Raw genomic sequence first — 12,587 nt, 5'->3', positions numbered from 1 at the left:
ACCATGAGGCGATATCCCATAAGTAAGGATGAAATCAGTGGACTCATCGTATCGTAAAAGAAACAAATTTATCAGGTAAGCATAAATTTCCTTTTCTATTGCTGTTTTGTGTGTTTATTTCTCAAGGCGCAGTAATACATGTTTTAAAAAGTCAACATCATCCACATCTTATTAGCTTGAGCTTGAGCTGCATGGCTTCTATTTACAACTTTAGCTTTCTTTTAGCCCGCAGCAAGAAGCACAAAAGATCTTTAAAGCCAGCCATCCCATGGACTCTGAAGTTACAAAAGCAAAGGTGAGCAGCAACAAAAATGCAGGCCATGAGCTCATTATTTTTATACGTGGTTAATGATTGTTGCTTGTTTATTTCCATTTAGTTGCTTGGTTTTGGCTCAGCACTGTTAGAGAATGTAGATCCAAATCCAGATAACTATGTGGGCGCTGGGATCATTCAAACGAAATCAGTGCAAGTCGGCTGTCTGCTGCGTCTAGAACCCAATATTCAAGCCCAGGTAACTCATTTCTAACTGTATAAAACTGTGAAAGTTAAGGGTTTACACTGACAGATGAGTTTTCAAAAGACTACTAGCAATTCTGCCACTGAACCCAAATTTTTTCTTTTGTGGTTCAGATAGACCATGACATTTTAAGCAACTTTCTAATTTACTCCTATTATCAAATTTTCTTTATTCTCTTGGTATCTTTATTTGAAATGCAAGAATGTAAGTTTAGATGCCGGCCCATTTTTGGTGAACAACTTGGGTTGTCGTTGCCGATTGGTGGATGCATTCATCCACCAATAAAAAGGGCTGTCCAGAGGTCTGAACCAAAAAACTTAGATGCCTTTTTCAAATAAAGATAGAAAGAGAATGAAGAAAAATTGATAATAGGAGTAAATTAGAAAGTTGCTTAAAATTTCATGCTCTATCTGATTCACGAAAGAAAAAATTTGGGTTCAGTGTCCCTTTAATAAAACATAAAGGGTCATTTCTTTATGTATTTTAATGTTCTTTGTTAAAAATTACAGAAGATTTTGTTTGCACATACAAGTAAGTATGTCTTCCTGTTTTTATTCTTACCATGAAACTTGTCCACTCCACTTAAAGCAATACACACAATATAGGAATATTTTTATGATTACCTGTGTAAGTTTTGTCAATCTGGGGTAACATTTAGCTGTTGGCGATACACTTTTTATTTTGCTGGTGTTTAGTTACTTGTCCATGTTTCTTTATTTTTGTTTGTTTGTTTTTATCTGCTATAACAGACTGTTCAACAATTGATTCATTTCTTCTCTGGATTTATACAAACCGAACACACATAAATTCATGCTTAAAAAGGGCCCCTATTTACCTTGCCTAATTGTGTTTTCCATAAAGGTTGGAGAGACTCTTTTTTTCCTTTTTTTAATTTTTTCTCAGTCTATTGTGACAGAACGTGAAACAAATTCATAAACATTGGATAGGTAGCCCTAATCACTTTTAGAGAAAGGCCTTTGTAGTAAATTTTTAAGCTGTTTCCAAAGATTTTTTTACTTACCATTTCAGCACAACAGTCAGCTGCTCATCCAACATGTTTCATGCCCACACGGCCCTTCACCAGGGATACCATACTATTTTAATTAGACTACATTGAGTCATGTTGATAAGATATGATTTATTGTTGTAGATTTGTCTGTCTTTCGGTTCTTTCTTTTTTCATACCTGCTATAAATGTAATCTTCAAATAACTTTCAATAAATATTAATAAAAAAAATAAGAATATAAGATCTATGACATTGCACTTTTACGCTATTAAGAAAAGAAAATTCTTAACGCAGCACTATGTTAAAAGTACCTATTGGCTTCTTTAGGTATTATTATTATTATTATTACTATCAGTTATTTGTAGAGCGCCAACAGATTCCGCAGCGCTAGGTAGGTCTCCTAGCTAACCTACTAATAGATCGGAGAATAGAAATAAAAAAGGAACGCCTGAGAGGCAAAGGCAAATAGGTTACATAAAAAAAGTTTTAATACAACTTAAATATATAAATTCATGGATCCATGCTTAATATGGTGCAAAACTGTTATAAAAACAATGACCGTATAAAAACAGGTTGACACAGATTGCATGGTCTAAGAACAGTCTTAAATATCTGATAAAGATGAGTGATTGGATAGTCCTCCAAAAAGTATATATGAGAAAATGTAGAAGGAATGTCCATCCACTGTGAATAAATTAATAGTGTTGTCGGTGCAGTTTTTAAAGGAAAAAATAATCCGGAAAATAAAAATATGAAAAAATAATAATAATTAAAAAAAAAAAAAGAATGAAATTGAATCCTGATGAGTTTCCTCTGTTTGTGTAATCCTATATGCTGACTGTGGTCCGTGGGTACCGTTGAACAAAAATAATATTGTGCAATACAGTAAAATATGTCTAAAAATAGTGTCTCCTAATGGGAGGCTTACCGTTTGTTTTAATGTGTTTAGGCCTATCTTCAGGCCTTTATCAAGACTGTGAACGGTAATCTTATTTATATTTGTGTATCCTTATTGGCTTAGCGTTAAATGTATTTGGTGACAAATTATGCTGAGAAAGTCAGTCTTTTTGGCGTTCTTTCTTTCTGGACTTTGTTTTTCCTGAGGCAGGGGTGGACTGCCTCTTTCCCTACGGCACCTGCTATCATATATAAAAAACATTTTTTCGGTGTTGTCCCTATGCCTTTTACTACTAGCTAGAACGGAGTGTCTGGAGTTCGGCAAAGTGAGAAAGGGTGTGTGTCGGGTATCGCAGCGTGAAGACCAGTACGCTGTGCGTGACACTGAGATATAGAGGAGGATTGTCTGAGCGCTGCCCTGGAGTATATTACATATCTTATACTACTGTTATTTATTGCTATGCAATGGTACACATTAACATTGTGAGAGGATACTTCAGTATATTACATTGCTTTTTAATACTGTTATGGTTTGCTATGTAATGGTATACATTTACATTGTAAGAGGATACTAAGGTATATTACATCTTTTGTAATACTGTGTTTTTTATTTTTTTATTGCTATGTAATGATATACATTGTTGTGCAATGCTGTAACTTTACATTGTGAACGTACTTCTGTTATTTATTGCTAGGCAATGGTCTTCCTTACTTTGTGAGATGATCTATAGTATATTCCATATCTTGTTCTACTGTTATGTATTGCTCTGCAGTGGTATGTTATACTGTTAGAGGATAATCTGTATATGCCATATCTTGTGCTACTGTTATATATTGTGTATATATAGTATGCTTTTATATGAGTAGATTCTACAGTATACTACATATCTTGTACTATTGTTGGGCAATGGTATATTGTACATTGTGAGAATATTCTGCAGGATATTCTATATTCTGTACTGCTTTTATACTTTGCTGTGCATTGTTACTCTATTACTCAGGATATTTGTCTTATTTTCTATTGTTACACATAATCATACAATTGTGTAACTCTTTGTGAGAGGATATTACAGGATGTACCATAGCTTAGTACTCACTATGGTTAACATACTTAAAATGTTGTTTTTCTTACACTTTTTTAAGGAATACTATGGACCTGTTTGGTCTTTTCTCTTCTGGTTAGTCCATTAGAGCAGTGTTTTAGAGGGTAGGTCCATGGACTTTGCATTTTCCTACACATGAATACATACTTTGCATTATTTTAAAAAAAAATTAAAGTTCTCTCTAGAGCGTAACACAGTCTGGAATATGTCCAAGCAAAAAAAGGATCTATCCCACGCTATTTCTGCTTGTGGAGAGTTTCAGCCTTTTTTTCCAGAGGACCTGGTCTGTTTGGTATCCATGGATTCTGAATTGGTTGAAGTCTCCTTAAGAAGATTTAAAAAAAATTAAGGTTTCTCTTGCATGGTGTATCCAGTCCACGGATTCATCCTTTACTTGTGGGATATTCTCATTCCCTACAAGAAGTGGCAAAGAGAGCACACAGCAGAGCTGTCCATATAGCCCCCCTCTCTAGCTCCACTCCCCAGTCATTCTCTTTGCCGGCTCTAAGCACTAGGGTCTCTCTACAGGAGGGTAAAGTGAATGTGGTGTTAGAATTGTAGTTTTATTATCTTCAATGAAAAGTTTGTTATTTTTAAATGGTACCGGTTTGTACTATTTACTCTCTGGCAGAAAAAAGATGAAGAATTCTACTGAGAGGAAGATGATTTTAGCATGTTGTAACTAAAATCCATTGCTGTTCCCACACAGGACTGAGGAGTACCAGAAAACTTCAGTTGGGGGGAACAGTTTGCAGGCTTGACTGTAATGAGGTGTATTCAGTCATTTATTTCTAGACAAGACTGAGATAATGCTAGAAGACTGACAATATCCCCATGTGGGGAGGGTAAGCTATGTTCTGAGACTTAGTAAAGAATTGAATGCTTACATAACAGGGCTAATTATGCTGGTTGACACTAACTTAGGGCAATCGATTATTTTACTTAAGAAATACTCGTTTGGAGACACTTTTAAAGCACTTTTGAGTTCTTTCTGGGGTTATTGCCCAGATGGCTAAAATTTATTCACTTAGAAGTGATTTTTGTAGGCCTCATAGCTCTGGAGTGGGAGGGGCCTAATTTTGCGCCTCAGATGCGAAGTTAAAATTGAAAGACAAGTTCATGCTGCTTCACATGGAGGGTCCTGCTGCTGTTTGAGGGCCTAAAAGAAGCTTCATTCCCCCAAAACTGATCCCTAAGGGCAGGTAGGGCCACAGCAGTAAGCTGTGGCAAGGTGCTGTAGTAATTTAACCGGTTATTGGCTTTAGGCTGCTCCGGTTTGGGCATTAAGGGGTTAATCGTTTTGCAACTTGTGGTGCAATCTTATTAAGGCTTTAGGTACATACTGTGAAAATTTCAAAAGGATTGCTGCATTTTTCACTGTTTTGTAAAATTGTGTGCTTTTTATCTCTTAAAGGCACAGTAACGTTTTTTCAAATTGTGTATTCTATTTGTTTAAAGTGATTTCTAAGCCTGTTTGTACATATTACTAGTCTGTTAAACATGTCTGAGACCAAGGAAAGTCCTTGATCAATGTGTTTAAAAGCCATGGTGGAACCCCATCTCAGAATGTGTCCCAATTGCACTAATGTGTCTATACACTTTAAAGATCATATTGTTGCACTGATTTTCAGACTGAAGGTAATGAGGATAGTCCGTCTACCTCTCCCCATGTGTCACAACCAGTTACGCCCGCTCAAGCAATGCCTAGTACCTCTAGTGCGTCTGCCCCTATTACATTGCAACAACTAGCGGCAGTCATGGATAACTCCCTTGCGGCCTTCCTATCTAAACTGCCAGTTTTTCCTGCAAAGCGTGATAGCTCTGTTTTAAGAACAGATTATGAGCAATCTGAAGCTTTGGTAGCCTTATCTGATGTACCCTCACAACGCTCTGAAGTGGGAGTGAGGGACTTGATGTCTCAGGGAGAAATTTCCGATTCAGGAGAGGTTTCTCATCAGGCAGATTCAGATACATTAGCATTTAAATTGGAACACCTCCGCGTATTGCTCAGGGAGGTATTAGCTACTCTGGATGATTGTGACGCTATGGTGGTCCCAGAGAAATTGTGTAAAATGGACAAGTACCTAGAGGTCCCTGTATACACTGATGCGCTTCCGGTCCCTAAGAGGGTTGCGGATATTGTTACTAAGGAGTGGGATAGACCAGGTGTCCCTTTTGTTCTCCCCCCCCCCCCTATTTTTAAGAAAATGTTCCCCGTAACTGACCCCATGCGGGACTCGTGGCAGATGGTCCCTAAGGTAGAGGGGGCTGTTTCTTTGCTTGCTAAACGCACAACCATACCAATTGAAGACAGTTGTGCTTTTAAAGACCCTATGGATAAAAAGTTAGAGGGTTTACTTAAAAACATTTTTGTTCAACAAGGTTTTCTTCTCCAACCTATTGCCTGCATTATTCCTGTAACTACTGCAGCTGCTTTCTGGTTTGAGGAGCTGGAGGATTCGCTCCAGACGGAGACCTCATACGACAAAATTATGGGTAGAATTAAGGCTCTAAAGCTGGCTAATTCTTTTATTACAGATGCCGCTTTGCAATTAGCTAAGTTAGCGGCAAAATATTCAGGTTTCGCCATTATGGCGCGCAGAGCGCTTTGGCTCAAGTCATGGTCGGCCGATGTGTCGTCAAAATCCAAATTATTAAATATCCCTTTCAAAGGAAAGACCCTTTTTGGGCCAGAATTGAAAGAGATTATTTCCTAAATCACCGGGGGAAAGGGCCATGCTCTCCCTCAGGACAAGCCCTTTAAGGCTAAAAACAAAGATAATTTTCGTTCCTTTCGTAATTTCAGGAGCGGTCCCGCTTCAGCCTCTACAGCTGCAAAGCAAGAAGGTAACGCTTCACAGCCCAAGGCAACCTGGAAGCCTTACCAGGGCTGGAACAAGGGTAAACAGGCCAAAATGCCTGCAGCTGCTACCAAGACAGCATGAAGGGGTAGCCCCCGATCCGGGACCTGATCTAGTAGGGGGCAGACTTTCTCTCTTCACTCAGGCCTGGGCAAGAGATGTTCACGATCCCTGGGCATTAGAGATTGTTACTCAGGGATATCTTCTAGAATTCAAGGACTCCCCTCCAAGGGGAAGGTTCCACATTTCTCGTCTGTCTTCAGACCAGACAAAGAAAGAGGCGTTCTTACGCTGTGTAGAAGATCTACTCAAGATGGGAGTGATATATCCAGTTCCAATTACAGAACAAGGACTGGGTTTTTACTCAAACCTGTTTGTGGTTCCCAAAAAGGAAGAAATTTTCAGACCAATCCTGGATCTAAAAATTCTAAACAAATTCCTCAGAGGTCCATAATTCAAGATGGAGACCATCCGGACAATCTTACCTATGATCCAGGAAGGTCAATATATGACTACCGTGGATCTAAAGGATGCGTACCTACATATTCCTATCCACAAAGATCATCATCAGTTCCTAAGGTTCGCCTTTCTGGACAAGCATTAACAGTTCGTTGCCCTTCCCTTCGGGTTGGCCACCGCTCCCAGAATTTTCACAAAAGTGCTAGGGTCCCTTCTGGCAGTATTAAGATCGCGGGGCATTGCAGTAGCACCTTATTTGGACGACATCTTAATACAGGCGTCGTCTTTTCCCAGAGCCAAGGCTCATACGGAGATTGTTCTGGCCTTTCTAAGGTCTCACGGTTGGAAGGTGAACATCGGAAAAAGTTCTCTGTCCCCGCTCACAAGGGTTCCCTTCCTGGGAACATTAATAGACTCTGTAGAAATGAAAATATTTCTGACGGAGGTCAGAAAGTTAAAGCTTTTAACTACTTGCCGAGTTCTTCATTCCATTCCTCGACCATCTGTAGCTCAGTGCATGGAGGTAATCGGATTAATGGTAGCGGCAATGGACGTAGTCCCTTTTGCTCGAATACATCTCAGACCACTGCAACTGTGCATGCTCAAACAGTGGAATGGAGATTATGCAGATTTGTCTCCTCAGATACAACTGGACCAGAAAACCAGAGATTCTCTTCTCTGGTGGTTGTCTCAGGATCACCTGTCTCAGGGAATGTGCTTCCGCAGACCGGAGTGGATCATTGTAACGACCGACGCCAGTCTGTTAGGCTGGGGCGCTGTCTGGGACTCCCTGAAAGCTCAGGGCCTATGGTTTCGGGAAGAGTCTCTTCTCCCGATAAACATTTTGGAACTGAGAGCGATATTCAACACGCTTCAGGCATGGCCTCAACTAGCGGCGGCCAAATTCATCACATTTCAGTCGGATAACATCATGACTGTAGCGTACATCAATCATCAGGGGGGAACAAAGAGTTCCTTGGCGATGAAGGAAGTAACCAAAATAATCAGGTGGGCGGAGGATCACTCCTGCCATCTATCTGCAATTCACATCCCAGGTGTAGACAACTGGGAGGCGGATTTTCTAAGTCGTCAGACTTTTCACCCGGGGGAGTGGGAACTCCACCCGGAGGTTTTTGCCCAGCTGACCCAGCTATGGGGCATTCCAGAATTGGATCTGATGGCGTCCCGTCAGAATTTTAAGCTTCCTCTCTACGGATCCAGGTCCAGGGACCCCAAGGCGGCATTGATAGATGCTCTAGTAGCGCCTTGGTCCTTGAATCTGGCTTATGTCTTTCCACCGTTTCCCCTTCTCCCTCGTCTGGTAGCCAGAATCAAACAGGAGAAGGCTTCGGTAATTCTGATAGCGCCTGCGTGGCCACGCAGGACTTGGTATGCAGACCTAGTGGACATGTCATCTGTCCCACCCTGGACACTGCCAACGAGGCAGGATCTTTTAATACAGGGTCCATTCAAGCATCCAAACCTAGTTTCTCTACAGCTGACTGCTTGGAGATTGAACGCTTAATTCTATCTAAGCGTGGTTTCTCTGAATCGGTTATAGATACTCTGATCCAGGCTAGAAAGCCTGTCACCAGGAAAATTTACCATAAGATATGGCGGAAATATCTTTGTTGGTGTGAATCCAAGGGTTACTCGTGGAGTAAGATTAGGATTCCAAGGATATTGTCTTTTCTCCAAGAAGGATTGGAGAAAGGCTTGTCGGCTAGTTCCTTAAAGGGACAGATATCTGCTCTGTCTATCCTTTTACACAAGCGTCTGGCAGAGGTACCAGACGTTCAAGCGTTTGCTCAGGCTTTAGTCAGAATCAAGCCTGTCTATAAACCTGTGGCTCCGCCATGGAGTCTAAATTTAGTTCTTTCAGTTCTTCAAGGGGTTCCGTTTGAACCTTTACATTCCATAGATATTAAGTTACTATCTTGGAAAGTTTTGTTTTTGGTAGCTATATCTTCTGCTCGAAGAGTTTCAGAATTGTCTGGTTTGCAGTGTAATTCACCCTATCTGGTGTTCCATGCAGATAAGGTTGTTTTGCGTACCAAACCTGGTTTTCTTCCTAAAGTTGTTTCTAATAAGAATATTAACCAGGAAATCATTGTTCCTTCCCTGTGTCCTAATCCAGCTTCAAAGAAGGAACGGCTATTACACAATCTTGATGTGGTTCGTGCTTTGAAATTCTATTTGCAAGCAACCAAGGATTTCAGACAAACATCATCCTTGTTTCTTGTCTATTCTGGTAAGAGGAGAGATCAGAAAGCGACTGCTACCTCTTTCCTTCTGATTGAAAAGCTTCATCCGATTGGCTTATGAGACTGCTGGGCAGCAGCCTCCTGAATGAATTACAGCTCATTCCACCATAGCTGTGGCTTCCACTTGGGCCTTCAAGAATGAGGCTTCTGTGGAACAGATTTGTAAGGCAGCGACTTGGTCTTCACTGCATACTTTTGCCAAATTTTACAAATTCTATACTTTTGCTTCTTCGGAGGCTATTTTTGGGAGAAAGGTTTTGCAAGCAGTGGTGACTTCCGTTTAGGTTACCTGTCTTGTTCCCTCCCTTCATCCGTGTTCTAAAGCTTTGGTATTGGTATCCCACAAGTAAGGATGAATCCGTGGACTGGATACACCTTGCAAGAGAAAACAGAATTTATGCTTACCTGATAAATTACTTTCTCTTGCGGTGTATCCAGTCCACGGCCTGCCCTGGCAATTAAGTCAGGTTAATAAAAAATGTTTTGTTTAAACTACAGTCACCACTGCACCCTATGGTTTCTCCTTTTCTCCTAACCTTTGGTTGAATGACTGAGGGGGGGAGCTATATGGACAGCTCTGCTGTGTGCTCTCTTTGCCACTTCCTGTAGGGAATGAGAATATCCCACAAGTAAGGATGAATCCGTGGACTGGATACACCGCAAGAGAAAGTAATTTATCAGGTAAGCATAAATTCTGTTTTTTCTGAGGTCTCACGGGTGGAAGGTGACCATCAAAAAGAGTTCTCTGTCCCCACTCACAAGGGTTCCCTTCCTAGGAACACTAATAGATTCGGTAGAAATGAAAATATTTCTGACGGAGGTCAGAAAGTTGAAACTTTTAACTACTTGCCGAGTTCTTCATTCCATTCCTCAGCCATCTGTAGCTCAGTGCATGGAGGCAATCGGATTAATGGTAGCGGCAATGGACATAGTCCCTTTCGCTCGGATACATCTCAGACCACTGCAACTATGCATGCTCAAACAGTGGAATGGGGATTATGCAGATTTGTCTCCTCAAATACAGTTGGACCAGGAGACCAGAGATTCTCTTCTCTGGTGGTTGTCTCAGGATCACCTGTCTCAGGGAATATGTTTCCGCAGACCAGAGTGGATCATTGTAACGACCGACGCCAGTCTGTTAGGCTCGGGTGCAGTCTGGGACTCTCTGAAAGCTCAAGGCTTATGGTCTCAGGAAGAATCTCTTCTCCCGATAAACATTCTGGAGCTGAGGGCGATATTCAACGCGCTTCAGGCATGGCCTCAACTAGCTGCGGCCAAATTCATCAGATTTCAGTCGGACAACATCACGACTGTAGCTTACATCAATCATCAAGGGGGAACAAAGAGTTCCCTAGCGATGAAGGAAGTAACCAAAATAATCAGGTGGGCGGAGGATCACTCCTGCCATCTCTCAGCAATTCACATCCCAGGAGTAGACAACTGGGAGGCGGATTTCCTAAATCGTCAGACTTTTCATCCAGAGGTATTTGCTCAGCTGACTCCGCTTTGGTGCACTCCAGAGTTGGATCTGATGGTGTCCCGTCAGAACTCCAAACTTCCCCTCTACAGGGCCAGGGACCCCAAGGCGGCATTGATAGATGCTCTAGCAGCGCCTTGGTCCTTCAATCTGGCTTATGTTTTCCCACCGTTTCCCCCTTCTCCCTCGTCTGGTTGCCAGAATCAAGCAGGAGAAGGCTTCGGTGATTCTGATAGCGCCTGCGTGGCCACGCAGGACTTGGTATGAAGACCTAGTGGACATGTCATCGGTCCCACCATGGACACTGCCAATGAGGCAGGATCTTCTAATTCAGGGTCCATTCAAGCATCCAAATCTAATTTCTCTACGTCTGACTGCTTGGAGATTGAACGCTTAATTCTATCAAAGCGTGGTTTCTCTGAGTAAGTTATAGATACCCTGATTCAGGCGAGAAAGCCTGCCACCAGGAAAATCTACCATAAGATATGGCGGAAATATCTTTGTTGGTGTGAATCCAAGGGTTACTCATGGAGTAAGATTAGAATTCCCAGGATATTGTCTTTTCTCCAAGAAGGTTTGGAGAAAGGATTGTCAGCTAGTTCTTTAAAAGGACAGATATCTGCTCTGTCTATCCTTTTACACAAGCGTCTGGCAGCGGTTCCAAACGTTCAAGCGTTTGCGCAGTCCTTAGTCAGAATCAAGCCTGTCTATAAACCTGTGGCTCCGCCATGGAGTCTAAATCTAGTTCTTTCAGTTCTTCAAGGGGTTCCGTTTGAACCTTTACATTCCATAGATATTAAGTTGTTATCTTGGAAAGTTTTGTTTTTGGTAGCTATCTCTTCTGCTCGAAGAGTCTCAGAATTATCTGCCTTACAGTGCGATTCACCTTATCTGGTGTTCCACGCAGATAAGGTAGTTTTGCGTACCAAACCTGGTTTCCTTCCTAAAATGGTTTCTAATAAGAATATTAACCAGGAAATAGTTGTTCCTTCTCTGTGTCCTAATCCTTCTTCGAAGAAGGAACGTCTGTTGCACAATCTTGATGTAGTTCGTGCTCTAAAGTTCTATTTGCAAGCAACTAAGGATTTCAGACAAACATCTTCCTTGTTTGTTATCTATTCTGGTAAGAGGAGAGGTCAGAAAGCGACTGCTACCTCTCTTTCCCTTTGGCTGAAAAGCATCATCCGTTTGGCCTATGAGACTGCTGGCCAGCAGCCTCCTGAAACTATTACTGCTCATTCTACCAGAGCAGTGGTTTCCACATGGGCTTTTAAAAACGAGGCTTCTGTTGAACAGATTTGTAAGGCAGCGACTTGGTCTTCACTGCATACTTTTTCAAAATTTTACAAATTCGATACTTTTGCCTCTTCGGAGGCTATTTTTGGGAGAAAGGTTTTGCAAGCAGTGGTGCCTTCCGTTTAAAGTACCTGCCTTGTTCCCTCCCTTCATCCGTGTCCTAAAGCTTTGGTATTGGTATCCCACAAGTAAAGGATGTATCCGTGGACTGGATACACCTTGCAAGAGAAAACAGAATTTATGCTTACCTGATAAATTACTTTCTCTTGCGGTGTATCCAATCCACGGCCCGCCCTGGCAATTAAGTCGGGTAAAAAATGTTTTGTTTAAACAGTCACCACTGCACCCTATGGTTTCTCCTTTTTCTTCCTAACCTTTGGTCGAATGACTGGGGGGTGGAGCTAGAGGGGGAGCTATATGGACAGCTCTGCTGTGTGCTCTCTTTGCCACTTCCTGTAGGGAATGAGAATATCCCACAAGTAAAGGATGAATCCGTGGACTGGATACACCGCAAGAGAAGGTAATTTATCAGGTAAGCATAAATTCTGTTTTTCTCTTGTTAAGTGTATTCAGTCCACGGATCATCCATTACTTATGGGATATATTCCCTTCCCAACAGGAAGTTGCAAGAGGATCACCCAAAGCAGAGCTGCTATATAGCTCCTCCCCTCCACGTCATATCCAGTCATTCTCTTGCAACTCTCA

General features: G+C 41.5%; 1 protein-coding gene across 2 annotated transcripts in view; it reads left to right on the top strand.

The window, feature by feature from the left end:
* The window catches only part of LOC128638698 (AP-2 complex subunit alpha-1), a 112,230-nt gene that overhangs the window by 85,297 nt on the left and 14,346 nt on the right, over window positions 1-12,587 (top strand). For both annotated transcript variants that reach the window (XM_053690820.1, XM_053690819.1), the window contains 2 exons: window positions 226-295; window positions 378-512. In XM_053690820.1, the coding sequence (XP_053546795.1) occupies window positions 226-295; window positions 378-512 (205 nt within the window). The remainder of the gene's footprint in view (window positions 1-225; window positions 296-377; window positions 513-12,587) is intronic.

The sequence above is a fragment of the Bombina bombina genome, chromosome 8, assembly GCF_027579735.1.
Source record: "Bombina bombina isolate aBomBom1 chromosome 8, aBomBom1.pri, whole genome shotgun sequence".
NCBI classification, from domain to species: Eukaryota; Metazoa; Chordata; class Amphibia; order Anura; family Bombinatoridae; genus Bombina; species Bombina bombina.
The sequence above is the reverse complement of the archived record's forward strand: the minus strand, read 5'-3'. Positions and strand labels throughout refer to the sequence as shown.